Raw genomic sequence first — 20,261 nt, forward strand, 5'->3', positions numbered from 1 at the left:
TCCTGGAATAGACTGCCTCATTTTACGTTACGCCGACGCACGAGATGATACACATGACACACATCAACATGTGACCTCAGCTGACACCAAGAATGACACACACATCATTGCATTTGCTGTGTTTCATCTGTGCTGTCACGCCGGTTCAACGGTCTTCTGGGTAATCGGACCCAGGCAGTCATCCATCATCAGCCTCCACAGGAAATGTTTTATGCAAAGAATAGATACCAGAAAATGCAATTCCACACACTGTAAAAAAACAACCAGACAGAGCGATAATTCACAGTCTCAGTGTACTCATCATTCTAACAGCACAACAACACAAACAGAGCAACAAAAGGCAATCCAGAAACGTCACCTTATTCACTTTTGTTAATGAATCCCATGACAGCTCTTTATGATATTGTTGTATTTGTCCACATTGAATAAGGAGGTCCTGTAAGTCAGGCTCTGACAGGTGTGAGTCCTTGGCCTCCGTGTATATCCACTTAGTGTCAATCCCAGCGCTCACCTTGGAGCTGTTGACAGCTTCCTGCTGCTGAGAAAATGTCATGGTGTGGACAGCCATGAGAGTCACATCCCATCCTGTGCTTGTCATGGCTGAATTAAAGCACGCTGGTGCAATGAGTTGGTGTTTATGAAGGCATCTCATTGCCGCTGGACGCCTCTGTGGGGCCCCTCTGCCTGCCTGTACGGCGGGTCTTGACAGGATTCTCCCTCGAGCATCAGTGGGCGGCTGTTCTTGTCTCTGTCTTTAACACAAGTCTGGTTGTCACTGTGAATGAAAATAAATGACAATGCTCACCGTAAAACCAAACACATAAATCTTTTTGATGCCAGTGACTACATTTAACAGCATATATTACAACATTTTGGGTGAACATAAACAGAAATACAGATAATTGTTTGATTTTTACTTTTATATGTCATTCTAATAAGAGTGATGAAACAAGGCATAAACATTTAAATGTTTCTTGTGTGTGTGTGTGTGTGTGGGGGGGGGGGGGTTAGTTCTACAAATGAACAAAAAAACACAAACCCCACACAAAAAGTTCCCTCAATCACTCAAACCTTTGCATCAAAGGCAGAAAAAAATCCTCAGAGACTGAAGAATTTTTCCTGAGGTTTGAAGTCCTTAAATTAAAGTACATATAATCTCTTATTCACAAAACAAACAAAATCTTTCATGCTGTGTGGCAGCTCTTTTATTCTAGCTGACAGTTTCTACTTAACATGAGTCTTCAGCTAGAGAAACCCTCTGTTAATCACAGCAAATATCAATACCTTTCTTGACAGTCTTTTGTCATTGTGCTGTCTTCATAGATTTTTAGCATCGTCTCGGTGCGGTCATCGAGGTGCTCTTTGGGCCCTTGAAACCTGCGAGACACATTTTAAGAGATGATTACCAAAAAAAATCACACACAAACACAACATAACTCTAGCCACAGCCTTTCCTAATAAGCCTGTTTGTTTCTTTAAAAAAAAATAGGTCACAAATGTTTTGCATGTAGTGGGGATAAAGATACACGTCTACATTCACTGTGAATAAATGTCAAGGTTTTGCATTAGTATGTGTGTCCAATACTTTATATTTTAGGAGATCGTGCTCTCTGTCTTTATGTAATCACTGAATCATTGCACCCAGACATTTCTTGCATAAATTTGTGGATGAAAGACTTTTATGGACATTGTGTTACTTTCACTCTTTATAATTTACTTACTTTCTGAAAGCTGATTATTTTTGGTGGAGCTTTCGTGTTTGAGTAACGAGGCTGTATCGTGTTGTATTTCAAAATAAAAACTTTATAGTTGGGGGCTGTTTTTTGTGGCAGATTGATCCAAACTTTGTTAACTATCAGTGAGAGCTGCCTCTGTGTTGCCAGACATTGTAGTCATCCACTTTCTTAATACAACACCTGGGCTCAAGTCTCTCTTTCACTTTAGCAATGGACAGGATGTAGGGGCTGATCTGTCTAGCGATGGTGGTGAGGTAAGAGTTCTCCTGCTTCAGCTGCATCAGGTCCTGAAGCTGGGCTGCAGTCAGTAAACAAAGTTAATTAGACCTATTAAAAAAAGATTCTTTAAATTTGAATTTTTGTTGTCATTATTGGGGACAAACCTTCATAGATCTCCTGCTCATTCGTGACCCTCTGAAAAGTCTCATCCCACATCTGCAAAGAAAAGGTGCAAAGTAAGCTGATTCTCACAGAGCAAAATGTTGCAGGAACTGCAGTTGGTTCACTCAAGGGATACATTGGCATTTGCAGTTTTCTTTTTTCTTCTGTTTGCATTCCCTGTAGTCTACATTTATGACAAATGGGTGAAAACTAGCTTGTTAATATGTAATATTTAGCTAGAGGTACCAATCAAGCACACATGTTGATAGGTTTTAATCAGAAGTGCCAGAACATACTAAATGTCAGGTATCACTCGGCGCACCTCTTCAAACATGACTCTCATAGTTTCTACTGTGGAGTACTGGGCAGCTATCTGACTGTCAATGTGTAGCGATCTGTCCAGGATCTCCCCCATTTTATCTGTGTTGATGATGGAGTGGTGCTTGGTCAAATCTCTGTGCAGCTCCTGGACCTGGTCCTTCAGATTCTGCATCTCTGTCTGCAGAGACTATAAACACACAGACATGCACATATATAGGGCAACCTGTAAGAACTTTCCTTCAAAATGATGGGTGTACAGATGCCTGTGAAGTGCAGCTGAGCATGAAAAACTTGCTGCTCACTACACAAGTTGAAAATGATCTCCTGGTGGAATTTATGCTGCTGTGTTTCACTGCTTTACTTTGTGGGCTCCTCGTGTACTGTTGCGTATCTCAGTATCTCAGTGCATCCAAATTCAGGTGATTTATAAAGTAAATATAAAACGGTAAAATATTTCATTTATCTTTATAACTAATATACCCTATTTTCTACTGATTACAAAAGCCTACTAAAAACAACAAATCATCTTTTTTATATTTAAGTAGCTGTAAGATGATGGTTCTCTTGTAACCATCATCTTAAGAAAAGAAGCACCTTTAAACCTCTTACTCCTTGGTGTAAGTATAATTAATTGTGCAAACTAAAATATTTTTGGACCTAAGGATTGGGTAATTACCACAAATCCTGAAGGTGAATCCACAATATCACAGGTCACACATATCAGCTCACCCTGTAGGCGTTCTCATAATTGCGGCAGTGCTCGGTGAAGGGTGTTTCCCTGCCCTCGGCCAAAAGAACCTTAGTGCAGATGTTGCGGTGAGAGGTGGGCCTTCGCCCAAACGCCGAGCCCAGGGGCATCTCACTGAGCGACGGGGAGCGACAAGACACAGTGAGAGGGGACTGGAGCCTGAAGAGACAGGACAAAATATATTACCACAATATCTTATATTAAAAACAAAATTCTATTCTTAACAGTCAAATTAGTTAATAAGTCAAAACCTATAATATGTTTACATAATTTATTATAGATTTTGTGTGTTTTGGTGAAATAATTAAATCAAAAACTGTGCCAGAAAGTCAAGAGAGCCTGGAACCTTTACAAAATTTACTACATGCAAATATAGTCCATTTTTGGTTCTATTTCTCTTTCATTCTTATTTTGTGTTATAACTTTATCATGCTACACATTTTTAAAGCATATTCAAAATGTATAAGTTAGACTAATTTATAAAGTCTCCTCTTTGCTTCTTCTTCCTTGGTACTTTGTAAGCCGTGCCGATTGTAACTCAAAGTTTTAAACATGTAACCTCATCAGTCACTTAGATTTATTATTGTAAGGTCTACCTTCCAATATAAAGCACCTTGAGGTGACTGTTGTTGTGATTTGGCGCTGTATAAATAAAACTGAATTGGATTTAGAAAGTATGAAAGTACAGATATGTAAGCTACCAAAATCAAGTATCCACTATATCTCACTAATGTCTTTGGTGACAAACATACATTTTTACATTTTCTTTCCATAAAATACTGCAAAATTTGGACAAAGCAGACCATCTGCTGCTGTTCATATTAAAAACTAACCACAGAAAAAACGACAGACAGCGACAGTAAATCCGCAGAGGAACTGTTTAGAAGTTGTCACTATCATGAGTGCGGTCATGAGTAAATCAACATAACTGCTGTCACTCAAAAGAGTAGCGCCTTATTGTCATCACTTCTCTGAAAGTATAAAGGTATGCAAGCACAGCATGTGGTAGCGCAACTAAACCTGCTTTTATCTGGGTCCTGGTAGGACCATAATTTTGGCTTCATGCCTAAAACAGCATAAACAACCAGAAAGGCGTTTTGTGGTGGGTGAGGTGTGAATGGATTACTCTCACGTTCCCATCTCCAAAAATCCAGGCTGTGTCTCAACACAGCTGATTAAAGACTTTGACAGTACTAAAGCAGCAGCATTCTTTGCATGAAAGAACTTACATGTACGACTTCACTGAGCTTCTGTTCTGTGAAATTATGATAAAAATAGGGCCAGCCAGCTGGCTGTCCACCAATCCCTGCTTGCATTGCATCCTGCATTAGAAGCATTCAGACACAACAGCACATTCAGCTGAGTAACAGGCTACACCATGTGGGTGTTATTTTGAACTACCATATGGTAAAGAAAAGCTAATTTATTCCTCTGTTTCTGAATTGAGGTACAAAGTGAAGTTCGAAGACTGATCATTCAAGCACCTTGTGTAACCGCTGCCATCCTACAGTGCCACAGGCTTCAATGGAAATGTACCCACGAGTGCTAAAGCCAGGCTCTGATTCATAAACAAATTTAGTCAAATCTACACAGCAGTGGTGACTTAAAGATAACTCCAAAAGTTAAATAAATATTCTGGGCTTACAATGCAAGTTAAGGTATATGTTATATACTCAAAAAGAAAAGAAATTACCTGCAACCTGGTGGCCTCTTACTCCTGCCTCTTTGTCCAGAGCTGATGCAACAGCAAACTTGTCTGAAACATGTATTTCTCTGTCTGCTCTACACGTTATCCTCTGAACATCCAGCCCCTGTCCTCCCAGTAGTGACGCCAGTTAAAGACTTCGCCCGTGCTAAAACAGTGACATCAACGGTCTGGAACAAAACGGTCGGGCGGCCCCTGCGTGCCAACTTACAGATGAATCCGAGAGAGTTCTGTGAAACCGGGATAAAAATAGTGCCAGGCAGCCGACTGACCACCAATCCCTACCTACTTTGCATCTTGCATTGGCAGGGCGTTAACTAAATTGCAAAGGAGAGTTGTCAGTATGTTGGCATTAGTGGGTGGGCTTAAGGACCTGTGAACAGTTGCGAGACACTGATGTGGAAAGAAAATGATCAGGGGAGTTTGTGTATGTGGATAATGACATAAAGCAAAACAAGAGAGGACTGAACTCTTCGTATTTTTATGGGTAGCGGCATGTGTCATTGTAATGTAATTACAATGTATAATTAATTTTATTTCATATTTTACTATTGAGAAGCACTTTGGTGTACCTCTGGTCTATAAATGTGCTATATAAATAAAGTATCGATTGATTGATGTGTCATATTTACTGTTGACTTAATATGATTACAGCTTGAGGAAAAAAAGAGAAAAAAAACACTGTGCAGGAACTGTGAGCACGTGCAACCACTCATGCATCCTTCTCCTGAATGTTATCTGGCCACGGCACAACCAGACCTTTTTAATACAGGACGAAGGACCTCCTGTCCAGCCTCCACACGACAAGGTGAGTTACATAAATATATCAGCGTACAGAGCTTACAGACAGATGAAATAACTGCCATAGTGGCAGTCAGCACGGCGCCTCCTTTTGTCTCACTGCAGTCCATGTGCACTTGCAAAACATTTGGGGATTTTGAGTTTGGATGCTTCACAAGTGTGAAATTTTCTGCCCAGACTTTTGTTTACTTGGAAGAATACAAAAGATGCCGTGGAAATATTCAGTTGGTGAAAGAACAATGTAAAAATAAAACTCACAGGAAGGGATCAGTTAGTGATTACATTTAAAGTGGTTCTAAGCCAAATGATCTTACCGTATTGCAGCACTTGTGGAACCAGTGACAGAAGGAGGGCAGCGTGGTCCTATCTGCAGCAGAGGCTCTAGACAGCGAGCAAACTCACTTCTGTACTCTGTGTTGATCTAATGGAGAGCAGAGATAATGTCACTCAGCCTTATTCGGGTTAAAAAAAAGAAATAAATAGCACAAAGTACAAAGAAATATCAAACAAAGTACTTTAAGATTATACAACTTATTTGAAAATGCATCTGTGGATAATACAATCATAACACCCATGTCTCCATCATAGATTTTTTTTATATGAGATATATTTGTTAGCATGTATCTGTTGCTTTAAATATTACGATTACAGATATAGAGACACAAATGGCAGAAACACTGCAGATATATTTTCTCGTAGACACACCTCCTGCTGTCTGCTTTGCTGATTGGATTTATGAGATTAAAAATTATGCGAATCTTCACCAAACCAGGAAATGTCTTTTGAGTTCACGAATCTACATACTGAAGCTCTCCAGTTGCCTTAAGATGATTAAATGCCTCACCCAAGAAGTGTTACATATTTCTTTTTGCTTTCCTAGATTATAATCTATCTGTTTAACCAAGTGGCTTTTAATAATAAGTTTTAATAGCTCTTCCTGTATGAGTGATGTTTATTGCTGTCTGCAGCATTTATGTTATGTATTTCCACATATAACACAAAAACATCTTAGCCTTGCTTGCTGGAGTGTACTTACTTAGTCCTTTGCTATGTTTAGTGTGCCGATGCAAAATTCTGGGTAATTTGTTAGCCCATGTTTTGTTCTGATTCATTTATCGTGTGTCCTCTGTGCTTCTGTCGTTTTGCCAGCTATTTCTCTTCCTTATTTAATCTGTTGCATTAAGCTATCAGAGATCCACAGACAAACTGTGTTGTGTCGCTTACTAATAAACAAATATAGTGCACGTTAAAAGGCCAAAAACTTTATATAAAAGAAAAAGTAGTTCTGACTAAAAAAAGAATAACAACTAAAGGCTCCAGTGGATCGCTTTCTCGGTGTAACCTTTTCTATGTCTGAATGAATGCTGTTCCTACTTACTTTGCTGCTCTGCACTGGTTTCAGTCGATGAGGGAGCTTCACAATCCTCTTCAGCCTCTCCATGAGTTGCTGTGTACGCAAGAACATCCAGGTGTGATTCAGTGACCTGTTTAACCTCCCCAAGACACTGTGGACCTCATCTATTTAAAAGCCTATTCAGTGCAGCTAATACTGCAACTTTTCTCTTGCCAAGAAAACTTCCCCAGAAAGAGCAGAGCCCTTTGTGTACGCAGCAGACAGGACAGTCTCCTGTTATTAATCCATGCTTCTTCTTCCATACTCACTCATTCTTTTGTACTCACTCATTTCTTTTACTTTTGTACATCTTATACTGAAGGGCTGTTTTCCTTTATTGCAAAAAATACTAAAATACTTTCAAAATTATGGACATGGATCACAGCTTCTGTTCACCCAGTTTTTGCTATACTTACATAGCCCATATCCAAAAACTCAAACTTGTTAGCCGAGCTGAGGAAGGCTGAACAGGTGACAAGGTGGACCTTTAAGGATGAAAAGTTAAAGATTAGAGTAAAAAAAAACAGATGCAAGAAGAAGAAATTTGCAAATGTATACAGATCTATATAATACAAATCTACTGAAATAACCTATTAGCTGTTTTGTTTTTTACTGTTGCTTTCATTGGCTGCTTGATTTGTTTTTGAAACATAAACTGTTTTGTTAAGTTAAAAAAAAGAAGGTGTAATGGGATGAAATTCTAACCCAGAATGTTTAAAAAGAGAAACCCAGAGCCTTAACAGTCGAAGAATTTTCCCAGTTCAGATACAGTTAAACACGAGTAGTTCCTTGTTGTAAAAAATAGTGATGTATTGTTTACTTTATAATCTTTATCGTTTGCTATCAGCTGTTTTCACCGTACTGTTTTTATTTCTTTATTACTGTTTTCCTTTAGTTTTGTGATGTAATTTTCCATAAACAGATTCTATTTGGTTGGCTTTCACAATGTGTGACACGACGTCAGCTTTTACAGCTTTTACCTGAGTTTTTGCACCACAAATTGGAGTGCTGCTGTATTTAGCATTTTAACCACTAAATGTATTATGAAGATGAAATAATAAATAATAATCATCACAACCTTTCTGAATTAATGATTTTAAACATTGTATTACACTATAAAAGTTTACATTACATTTATGTCAATATTTTTGTGCAGATACAGCCTTGATAGTATTAAACTGTATTTATAGAGGAAGGTTTTTGTTGTTGTTTTCTTTACAAGGTTTCTTGTATTTAATTTGTTAGATTGTATCCAGTGCCTTTAAAATGTGACAAGTGTTAATATGTGACCAGGTGGGAGTGATACTCGTCACACAATTGCCACAGCCCAGTGCATGATGGGATTGACACTGAATGGGCATCTTGTGTATCCACTCAGAAACCTGCAACTTTGATAAAATCTCAGCATTTGATTCATTTGTAACCACAGCTCAACACTGGCTAATTGAATATGTCTCAGTTAAATCAAAACAGATCATAATAAGTTGATTTATTATTAGAATTATATGCAGACAGATTTTTATACTTTATTCACTGCATTATTGCAGTACAATCAGGTAATTCAAGTACTTTTTGCTCATATTTTGCGTTTTTACTCATTCTTTTACTAGTTCTCTTAATTGCGTATTTTTATGTTGTTCTGTGTGTACTCTTAATTTATTAAGGATCCGAGTATTTTCTTTCAAGGTCTGATAGTTGTGGAGAAACAGAAACATTTGTCTACTTTACAGCACTTAACCTGGAGGGTAGGTAGGAGTGCAGTAAGGTGTGACAGTTGCTCCTTCAGTGCTTTCTCCTTCTCTTCATGTTGGCTGCAAACACACAAATGCACAAATATGTAAGACTACACCTTCACATTCACGCTTGCCACAATACACAGAGGAATCAGCTCAGGAGATGCAACCGCAAACAACATACTCCATATTTCCAGGAGCTAATCTATCTGTCTTCTCTTGTAACAAACACACAAGCACAGATGCCGGCTCAGATACACAAAGCCTGACATAAATAGCCTTTAACGCCCTTCCGGGAAGGCAGCCGCTGGCTGGCTTCCAGGCAAGAGGGAGACAGAAAGAGATGGAGGACACCGGCCACAAAAAATCTCATTAAAGATCCCCACAGAGTGCAACTTCATACACTCACCCACTCAAATACATAAAATTGTTCCCATTCAATCATGCACACGTACACATGGAGTGCTTGGAGAGGCGAGCAAAAGTGCTTGCAATGTTTTCCAGACAAAATAAAAACCTGGATAAACACAAATTTAAGTTTGCGAGTTTATCATCAGTTGGTGATAAGCCATTAGTCTTTCATAAATTTTACCTGACGTGCAGTTAATTGAACCAACGTACTAATTAGCTGCAACAGTGGCATTTAATCAAAGTTTACTGATTCTAATATAAATCTATTTGTAATTATTTTCGTGGCATAGAGTCAATGTTAAATAGTTTGAGAAACAAAAGTTCTGCACAAGCAAGCAGCTAAAAAGTAAATAGCAAAGTGGGAAAGAAAAGATAATATTCTCAAGACAGTGTATTATATATTTTCACTTGACCCATCAGTCGTCGTAAATATGTTCTGTTTTAATGCAAAATGTAGAAAATCTACAGACAGCTTCTAGGCTTTCCCGGAGCAGTTGCTTTTGTTGATATTATAGACTTCAGTAAGTCTGTGATTTACATATCATTTATTTGTTTTCCAACACTTTTCAGTTAGCCTTATTTTCATTGAATGGATGCAGACACACATATAATCTTACTGAAGTGGTTTAAATTCAGCTCCATGCTTTGATGAAAATCCAAGAAAAGGTGTTCGGTGCGGACAGAGATTATTCCAGAGCAAACACGGCACTGCTATTTATCACCCTGTGCACAATGCAGCATGATACAATGGAAAAGGGTACCAAGTCATACAGTGACAGTGGATAATGGCATTCAGCCTCGTAAATATTATGACACAAACTGTGTGGAACAATGTAAGAAAGCTAACTCTTTATAAATGTGGTTTTTACCTTTGAGCTGCTTTTAACAGGATCTTCTTCCTCTCTTCTAGTTTTTCCTGTCAGATCAGAAAAGAGAAAACAGACTCTTTTATCCACCGTAAAATAGCCTTGAGGTCTCTAACATTAATTTTCAACATGTAAAATCCACAGTGTGCTTTCTGTTCTGTTTGATTGTGCATTTTGCAAATAAAATTCACTCTTCTCTCACAATTAGGTTAACAGAGACATCCAGTGGCCAAGCAGTGCTAATGGTGCCAGAATGTGCCATGTGTTATTTCTGTGAAGAAGATGATTAAGGCAGATGGTTAAATCTAAGCAAACTATCTGACAGCCATTCAGTTAGTCCAGATTAGTCCACTTCTCTGCAACTAATTTAATCTAAGCAGACCTGACACATTAAATCCTGGTAACCCAATGGATCATGTGAACATAATAAAAAACATTTGGTGTTAGAGATGATCTCTGCATTCACTTTAAACCCAAAAATATTTCTATAGACAGAAGTTTAGAGACAGTTGGATCTTTTTCCAGTAAACAATTTTAAGATTCAAAGAAGAGAACAGGGCAATAACCCTTTTTCTAAAGCTAAGGGATCATTTTAACATCTTTACACCTCACCACACCTGTCATCACAGCGCCTGTTGTGGTTACAGTGTTTAAACATTCTGATGCATCATCATCAGAGCTAGACTCAAACACTGTCAACACATTCAAACAAATATTTGTGTACGCAGTTTTCTTTTCCTACAGTTGGCTGGGGAGGATAAACAACAGCACCTGAATAAAATTGGATCAATATGTGACCTGCAAACTGTTGAACAGACTGCAGATTGCGTTCTCTTCTTCCTCCACGTTCAGACACACTTCTCCTAGCATAGCTCTCAGCAGAAGGATCGCCTCTCCAGTTGAAGTTTGCAGTTCCTTTACCACCTACAGAGGGAAAAGAGCGCTTGGTGACAATCGTGAGCTTTTTAACAACTTAATGAATGGGAATCATCTTTTATTTCAGGGAATGCAAGATCGTTCAATCGATTGTAGCACTTGATTGTACAGATATACTTAATAAAGTCCTTGAGATTTGGACTGGTTTAGTGTAGCTGTTTTTTTTATTGCCCAGTTCCAGGTAACACACAAAACACAACAACCGCCCTTATTTCTGAAATATGTCCCCAAGCACCTTCAAGCCAGAGGACATGGTTTCTCAGCCAGGCTGGGGATCGGACCTGAGGCAAGAGGAGTTTGGAGTTAAAGTATCTTCAGGTTTTGTTAATATGTGAAGGAAGAATAGAGCAGCAGACTGATAAGACCTCTACTCACAGTAGAGCCTGTGCACCTCCTGATCCAATGGTAGTTTTGATATCTGACTAGGATCTTATGAACCAGAACATAAGAGATGATGTCTCTCAGATGCCTTGATGAAAACATCTCTTTACAGTCTTAGTTATGATGGTGGAGGCGTGTTACAGGGAAGATAGAGGTCTGAGGAACTATGCTTGAAGTGCTTGTCCTGTAATCTGGACCAGGATAAGTGGCAAAAAATGGATGGACATACTGGAAATACTTTATTACTTGAAAATGTCACATATATGACTGGACAGTTCTATAGACTTTGGGCATGCAAGCTTTTCTTGGTAAGCCCAAAAAATGGGCAGTCAAATAGAAGCACAAATTAAAATGTTATTTTAACGAGCTAAACAAATTTTGGGAACACCTGCACCGCATCTCACATTATTATCAACACTTCATAGTACCTGAATTATTCATAATGCTTTTTTTTTTTTTTTGCCTTGAGTGTCATGAATATGTAGATGAACAAACAGGACTCTCTCACCAGCACAGCTTGGTCCAACATCTCACACCCCTGCATGTAAGCAGTTTCAATATCAATGCAGTGACTCCGACTCTCCCTGGGGAAAAACAAAAACACACCTGAATTAGCATGGAGAAGAGAAGAGAAGAGAAGAGAAGAGAAGAGAAGAGAAGAGAAGAGAAGAGAAGAGAAGAGAAGAGAAGTTCTGACAATCATAAATTTTATGCAGCGGGTTCACTCACACTTGCATGTCCCTGAAGCATTTGATGCAAAGCATAGACTTATTCTCTGTAGAGAATAGGATGTAAGGTTCCTCGTGGAGAGCTGTGGAGACACAGACGCCTTTTAACTTCAGCTCACAGGAGTGCCAGAGTTAAAGTACTGCTATTCTGTTATTCTAGTGGGCCGTATGTAACAAGTAAGGTTCATAATACAGACACAGGTTGCTGATTAAATTTAAAGACCACACTCATACTGACTGGGGTGTTAACACCACTCCTTTTTATGCTGCGTTTAAAAATTACCCACCACTGCGTGTGAGAGTATGATTAACATGTAGCCAGGAAAATTCAGCCACAGTGCTGGAATAACTACAGTTCTTATGAACATGTTTCTACACAGGTGTAATTGAGCCTCGTAGGTGAGTAATTCTTCTGGAGTAAATTACAGGTGGCACTCACAGCATTTCCTGTGTTTGGCTTTGGTGCGTTTGGCCAAGGACACAATCTCATGGTGGGAAAACATTCTGGCCTTGTGTGTCAGCTCCCTGCAGGTGGCGCACAATGGCTGGCTGCAAGTGTTACAGTAGTACATCACCCCTGTGTCCTGTATAAATAAGAATATTTAAGAATGTTTTAAAAGATTTATGAATATGTTTTATATTAAAATTTTCACTGTTGTACTCAGTGGTCATTTAGACTTTAATTTAGAGAACATATATTATAGGAAGAATGTGAGCATCATTAAAATTGCATATGAAACATCAAAAAATTAAAACTGAAAAGCTGAAGTGAAAAATTTTGAAGTTCTACAAACACTCCTGCAGAAATTAAGAATTCAGCCCCTTTAAAAGCTGCATCCCTGTTAGCCTTTGGTTTCTCCTATGCACTTATAAAGCCCAAGTAATAGGTTGCCTGTTTCCTAATATGTGGCTATGAAATAAGCATGCCATTAAAAGGGACTGTTTTGGATCCTGGTAAAGCTGGCTGGGTTAAGCATGTGAACCGTATGTTTTAAGGCTATTTACTCCTGGGTTCAAGTGAGCTTTGAGGCCATTTACTGCATGCCTTTCTCCTGGCTTTCCTGTCATAATAAAGACTAAAGAATTGGAAGCCTTTAAGAGAATGCAGGTAATTTTCTGGTTATCCATGGGCTCATTTAACATGAATTAATGTTGGTCTGTTAGATCAGTACCTTTTTGTTGCTTTCCTGGTCACAATTGGCACACTGCACCGCCTCCTCAGCATCTGCATTGTTGTCAACAAGAAACTTCAGAAGACGGTCCTCTGGTGGGAGGCTATTATTCCCTTTTACTATAGATGGGTATCTGTGGCAAAGACAAACAGCTTAAAAAAAATATGTTAAGAGGAATCATGAAAGTTATCTACAAACAGTATTTTGTGAATTTTCAAGTTCACTCCTGCTGGGAATCACTAAAACAATAACGACACAGTAATATGCAGCTCATCCACTCATAACATATAGGGCATTCTAAAAAAAAATGCAATAAAAAAGGGCCTGACTGTCAGTCTATATCAGAGAATAATTTGCTTTTCTAAACTACACCAGACAGATTCATCAGTTTGCAAATCGTGACAGTGTTTTTACAGGAGGCTGTGATTCAACACATAGTAATTTAAAATCTGTATAACATGCAAAAGATCCATTCCATTTTGCACAAAATCTGCTAAATCAAAAATGTGGAGCTACCAACTGTGGTGACCCCTTGTGAATAATGGAGCATCTAAAAGTAGCTTTTAATGTGATGCAGCAGAGAGTAAACACACCCCTGTCACAGTGTTTTCTAAAACACTGGGGGGGGGGGGGGAAGGGGCGTTAGTGCTTTTTTCAAAGGCCTAACATTTTCTCATATCTTATATCTCATATCTATCTTTCTTCATAGATAGATAGATAGATAGATAGATAGATAGATAGATAGATAGATAGATAGATAGATAGATAGATAGATAGATATTTCCAGTGATCTGCAAAAATATAACAAAATCACACATAATATAAGACCGAAATATTTTTTTAAAAAAGAAAGAAAGAAAATTGCAAAACGAGCTTGTCTCCATGAAGAAGAATAAAAACCTTTCAAATATTTTGGTGCAGTATTGCAGCAAGCCTGAGGGGGCAGCACTGGAGACCTAAACACTGCCGCTGTCACCGGCGAAGAAGAGAAAGCGGAAGACTGTCAAATAAACGTGCGCTGTAGCGGAGGTTTGGTGGTGTGTTATCTGGAAATTTCTAGCAAGAGCTATCTCTGTAGGGAAAACGACAGCGTGTGTAACCTTTTCGACAAAGCGACGTTATAGTCAGCGTTAAACATGTCTGTTATTTCAGAGGAACATGTTCGAGGTGGCAGCGTTTTCAAGGATATTAGCGCAGACGACGACGACTGGCAGCCCACTGAGATTGAGAGCCTGTGTATGAACTGCTACAAGAACGGTACAACACGTTTGCTTCTGACCAAAATCCCTTTCTTTAAAGAAATAATTCTGAGCTCCTTCAGCTGCGCCAACTGTGGCTGGACAAACACTGAAATCCAGTCTGCGGGTCGGATTCAAGAGCAAGGCGTGTGTTACACGCTTAAAGTCAAAACAAAAGAGGACCTAAACCGGGAGGTTGTAAAAGCAGACAGCGCGACCACAAGGATCCCCGAGCTGGATTTTGAAATCCCTGCCTTCACTCAGAAGGGCTCTCTGTCTACCATTGAGGGTCTTTTAGACAGAGCAGTCGCAGGATTGGAGCAAGACCAGGTTGTGAGGCGAGCCACACATCCTGAGGTGGCTGTGAAGATAGAAGAATTCATCCAGAAGCTCAGGAAGCTAAAAGAGGTTGAAAATGAGTTCACTCTGGTGATTGAGGATCCATCTGGGAACAGTTTTGTGGAAAATCCTGTAGCACCGCAAAAAGATGAGGCTCTCACAGTAGCCTTCTTCAAGCGGACAGTCCAGCAGGATATACAGCTGGGAATAAAGGCAGATGATGACCTGGATGAGGAACCAGCTGGCAACGACCTGGAGACGATGAGAAATGAAGTTCTGACATTCAACACTAACTGTCCCGAGTGCAACGCACCAGCCTCAACCAACATGAAACTGGTCCAGATCCCCCACTTCAAGGAGGTAATCATCATGGCCACTAACTGTGACAGCTGTGGCCATCGGACCAATGAGGTGAAATCAGGTGGAGCGACAGAGGCGCTTGGCACCAAGATCACCCTGCACATCACCGATCCTTCAGACATGACCCGAGATTTGCTGAAGTCAGAGACGTGCGCCGTCATCATTCCAGAGCTGGAATTCGAGCTGGGAATGGCAGCCCTGGGTGGGAAGTTCACAACTCTTGAGGGCCTGCTGAAAGACATCAAAGACCTGACTGTCTCCAAAAACCCCTTCATCTGTGGGGACAGCAGCACTGCAGATCGGATACAGAAGCTGCGTGAGTTTGGAGAGAAAATAGACAAGATCATTGTAGGAGAACTCGATGTCCATGTCATCCTTGATGACCCTGCAGGGAACAGCTATTTACAGAATGTCTACGCTCCGGAGCCAGATCCCGAGATGACTGTTGAGAAGTACGCCCGCTCGTTTCAACAGAATGAAGAGCTGGGACTGAATGACATGAAGACTGAGAATTATGAAGAGAAAAATAATGTGCCAGCAGTACCTGGAGGGACTGAATGAGTTTATCTGTGCTAATTAATGTCCAAAAGAAATCCCAGTATAATTAAGTTGCTCCATATTTTCGGCCACTTTGACTCATTTTAAGTTAAACACTGGGTGATTACTCCCTTTCATTGGTATGTTGATCAATGAGAAGAATTCCAAGTTTTCTAAATGTACTTTAAAAATAAAAGGCATATAATAAGTTGTATAATAACACATTAAAATGCTGTTGTTAATCGTACATCCTTGATGACTTAGTGCATTCTTGTGAAATCCCTGAAGATGGCACTGCATTTACTCAGATTAAAGTGATGTTTTCCTTTTAGTGGGCCACTTTCTGTGTGACAAATGTATTTATTTTGACACCTGTAAGTGTGCCAAATACTGGTATTTAATTGGCAGTTTGGCTCTGCTCTTTGATTTGGCAGATTTGACTCTGAAAGCTGAATTTTACTTTTTGTCATTGCCTTGAGTCTGAAATACAAATTCTCACTTCACTCATTTTTTGGTAGTGTTCTCAATTTATTGTACCTTGAACACAACATTTTAAACTTATTTGTTTAGAGATTATCAATATTTATTTTTTTACAGCGTAAAATATCCTATTAGCCCAGTATTAACTGACATGGAAGAAACTGCAGCAAATTTCTAATTTCAAAGGTTGAATTGGAGTGTTTATGTTTGATTAAGAAATCAATTTGAACTGAAGAGCGATTAGTTGTCTATAAACCAATTAAATTACCTTACATCTAATTAATACTGAATAAAATCACTACCTTGGTAAGAAAGTGTCTTATTTTCATACACTTTTTTAAGCCTAGTTGTAGACCTCAAAACTTGTTTCACTGATTTTTTTTTTTTTTATTGTTTAAATAAAGTGTTTTTAGAACCCTCTAAACCAGTTTCCTACACGTGATTCAACCCAGTCCCGTTTTTAAAGAAATAAATACAGGACTGGGTTGAATCACGTGTAGGAAACTGGGTTAGAGGGTTATAAAAACACTGTACATGCAGATTGAAACCCAAGTGCTGTACGACCACATGTAACCAGTTTTTGTTATATTACCACATCTGCACAGGCCCGTTTGACTCAAATATTGTTCTTCTTGCCTCCACTATGAACATTTTATCTAGTTTTCATAGCAACCGGGATCCATTGTGTTCTACTAATAGAGTTGTGAGTTCCTAGATTGTGTGGTTCTTGAGTGAGCAGCTGTTAGCTGATGGAAATAGCTGCCAGACAGTGGGCCCCTGTATCCTGAGCTCAGACAGCAGAGCAGAGTGGCTTTGTGCCCACTGTGTTATTAGTGTAAAAAAACAGATCCAATATGTAAAAACATATGTGTTGGTATTACTTTGACTTTTACTGTTGACTATATAATCTGATGCACCTCATGACAGTTAAACTAGCTCTGAGGAAGTTAGATGCGGGGTTCCACAGTCATTAATTTTTCAAGAGAATTGTATTTTAAGAAATTCACCTACCTCATTGGCAGTGTAATATGGGTATGTGTAAAGAATCAATATAAATTCAGATATAAACCCAGAGGAATTTGATATACAATGTTTTGGTTTTTTAAAGCAGTTCCGGGTTTGAAACTACAAGAAAGTAGAAAGCATCTCAGAATAATTAAAATACTCTCAAATTCATCACCACTATATCTGATTCAGATAAGACAAAGTCGTATGCGTTCTGACACAGTAGAATAAGACTGATACTGTGCATCAGAGGACCTTTTCTATGGACCCATGCTTTGATGAGGGAAAGTTAACACTGCAGATCTGAAGGTGACTGTGAACCACGGGTCATTCCTTAATAAGATATTAAATGGACTGCTATCATGTGACTTCTTTTGATTGTCCTAAGCTGTTAGCACTGCTGCCAAATACCAGTATGCTTTGTTTGCTTTGTGACATGGCTTCATGGAAGTTGCAGCCCCTTTGCGTATTGGGGCCAAGGGCTAAATAAGAGACTGGGTTGACCCTGCAGCTGCTCCAGCCACTCAGTTCTGCCCTACCCACACCGGGCCAGCAGTGGGTCATAGCAGCGCCCTAAAAAACAAAACAGTGAGACTTGATGTTCTTCTTCAGTCTCCTGCACAATTTACATGGAACCAATCCTGTTGAGCAGCGCTGCCCAAGATGTGTTTTCAAGAAGTAAAGTTATATTTTATTATAAGAATCCAGCTTTTATCATATTTTGACAGTTTTACTCAACTTTCTAATACAAAATATAAGTAATGTTGCTGTAAATTGTGTAAGGTTGTAATTCAAAATGACAGTGTCTTAAGCCACCAAAACCACAAGTCATTCACTTTGGTGTGATGTGGAGGCTCAGGTCTCCTAAGCACATACTAAAACAGCATGTTTGACTTATACTTTCATAGTCTAATTTGACCATGACGAACTTAAAAGTGCCCTCTCTTACCCACAGAGGGGGCAGCTGAGGCGATTGTCAATAGTCCGACCTCTCAAGCAGCGGGCACAAAAGATGTGGTAGCAGTCCAATAAACATGGGGACTGGTACTGCTCATGGCACAGGTGACACATCAAGGGGTGAACATTAGCACAATCCACTTTACACAGACTGCCCAAGTTGTTGAAGATTCCTCCTGCCATCTGGGAACAGAGTACACGAATAACAACAATCCTTTAGTTTGTTCTTGGAACAGCCTTTTTTTAAGACTACAAAATCACATTACTTTAAAAAGCTTTCGATAGTGCTGTGATACTGAATTACACCCCAGAGACCAGGCCAAGAGTGATAATGAAACACTTTGATCATGAATAATTAAACAAGGACAACATTTATCGCTTACCTTGTCAGACAAGTAATACCAGCCTGTAAATTCGGTGACTATGCACAATCCACAGATCATAAATATATAACATAAAAATAGGATGTCATCACTAACATTATATCCACTATCAAACTAAACTTACTGTAAATGTAGTAGGCCGGTCTGTGGAAAGCACAGAGTGGCTCTGTCTTACCTTTTAGTGGTGCTATCAGCTACCCACAGCAGGAATGACAGCAATGCAGAAACTCTTCAATAGTAGGGCGATGGGCTCTGTCTGCCAGGCAGCTGACAGCACACACACACCTCATGCCAGCCCCCACGTGTTGCCAAAGTGCAAAAGGGAAATTTAATATTGCCATCCCACACAGACTGTAACAACAGTTGTCCTATTTCTAATGTCCTCCTGCTCAATCCCACGTGTTCATCTGGAATATGTACATATATTTATACAACCTACTCATTCACATGTAATCTGTAGACTCAAGTAAAGTGCATTATTCCAAGGCCACATGTTTATATGTGTAGGTAGGTAGGTAGGTAGGTAGGTAGGTAGGTAGGTAGGTAGGTAGGTAGGTAGGTAGATAGATAGATAGATAGATAGATAGATAGATAGATAGATAGATAGATAGATAGATAGATAGATAGATAGATAGATAGATAGATAGATAGATAGATAGATAGATAGATAGATAGATAGATAGATAGATAGATAGATAGATAGATAGATATTGGAAGAATGGGCCAAAAACAGACCTGACCAATGCTTGCAACTAGTTTCTCCATACAGGTAGTAGGTATTAAATACATTTCAGTAAGCATGTTCAGTACTTTTCCCTGTGTCATTTCTCATTATTACACATGACTTAATTTATAGACATCTATGTTTTGATTTTTTTGATTTTTTTTTTTGCATGTGTGGATTGGATGGATTGTTACTGACATCTGGCAAGAATTTCATCCCAATAGCACCTTTAGAAATATGTGTGGCATGTTCAATACTTACTTTACCCACTGTATATAGTCTAAAAATAACTGTTTAGACATGAGAATAGTGCACATTGGGGCTAATCTTATTTTTTACATCCTCCAAAACTGTTATATATATATATATATATATATATATATATATATATATATATATATATATATATATATATATATATATATATATACATATGTTGTGTTTTTAAATAATGTTTGCATGTGTAGGTATGTTTATGTATATGTATACACATATACATCAGTCTGTTTATCTGTGCTTTTAATTTTACACAGCATCTGAGGGAGTATAGCTATAATTTCATTATCCTTCCATAATGACAGTGAAATACTAGGAAAAACTGTAATATATTGTAATGCCATCTAACAAAATTACTTTTTTCCTCAAGTGGACCATATTCTGTGTAACAAATTTATCTATTTTGACACCTAGAAGCATGTCATCATCCAAATACTGTTATCTTAACTGAGTTTGGCTCTGCTCTTTGATTTGGCAGCCAAATCAAATGAATCTTGAAGTTTGTGGTTGCCTTCAAACACAAATACAAATTCTCAGTTCTATCAAGAGTTTGTTTGGTTTTGTTTTTTTGTTTTTTTTTGTTTTTAGTAATACTGTTAGTTTATTGCACTGTACCTTGAATACAGTCTTTTAAACTTTTTTGTTGCCAA

General features: G+C 38.7%; 2 protein-coding genes across 3 annotated transcripts; one reads left to right on the forward strand and one right to left on the reverse strand.

Moving 5' to 3' along the window:
* Window positions 1-274: 274 nt before the first annotated feature.
* rnf207a (ring finger protein 207a) lies at window positions 275-19,430 on the reverse strand. Of its 2 annotated transcripts, none has more exons than XM_024802610.2 (18): window positions 18,787-19,430; window positions 18,221-18,411; window positions 13,313-13,445; window positions 12,580-12,724; window positions 12,142-12,223; window positions 11,921-11,996; window positions 10,894-11,019; window positions 10,099-10,145; window positions 8,824-8,896; window positions 7,502-7,570; window positions 7,071-7,139; window positions 6,007-6,113; window positions 3,168-3,345; window positions 2,440-2,625; window positions 2,120-2,171; window positions 1,917-2,034; window positions 1,285-1,377; window positions 275-775 (listed from the first exon to the last, which is right to left on the reverse strand). In XM_024802610.2, exons 2-18 carry the CDS (start codon window positions 18,409-18,411, stop codon window positions 649-651), a joined length of 1,872 nt encoding a protein of 623 aa, XP_024658378.1. In that variant the 5' UTR covers window positions 18,787-19,430; the 3' UTR covers window positions 275-648. The 2 variants fall into 2 exon arrangements, with proteins under 2 accessions (XP_024658378.1, XP_024658377.1); XM_024802609.2 differs by having other exon boundaries at window positions 18,612-19,430.
* Window positions 14,289-16,293, forward strand: zpr1 (ZPR1 zinc finger). Its single transcript, XM_004576536.6, has one exon. The coding sequence runs from the start codon at window positions 14,449-14,451 to the stop codon at window positions 15,808-15,810; it is 1,362 nt and encodes a 453-aa protein (XP_004576593.1). The 5' UTR covers window positions 14,289-14,448; the 3' UTR covers window positions 15,811-16,293.
* Window positions 19,431-20,261: the final 831 nt, after the last annotated feature.

This window comes from Maylandia zebra, linkage group LG5 (assembly GCF_041146795.1).
Source record: "Maylandia zebra isolate NMK-2024a linkage group LG5, Mzebra_GT3a, whole genome shotgun sequence".
Classification (NCBI taxonomy): domain Eukaryota; kingdom Metazoa; phylum Chordata; class Actinopteri; order Cichliformes; family Cichlidae; genus Maylandia; species Maylandia zebra.

Bases quoted from the DNA above. Each gene is read 5' to 3' on its own strand.
- zpr1 (XM_004576536.6), top strand. From the start codon at position 14,449: ATGTCTGTTATTTCAGAGGAACATGTTCGAGGTGGCAGCGTTTTCAAG.
- rnf207a (XM_024802609.2), bottom strand. From the start codon at position 18,671: ATGATCTGTGGATTGTGCATAGTCACCGAATTTACAGGCTGGTATTAC. The intron at 13,446-18,220 runs GTAAGAGAGGGC...TCTTTGCCACAG, and splicing joins CTCAGCTGCCCCCTCTGTGG to ATACCCATCTATAGTAAAAG. The intron at 10,146-10,893 runs GTCACATATTGA...CTGATCTGACAG, and splicing joins GTCTGTTCAACAGTTTGCAG to GAAAAACTAGAAGAGAGGAA.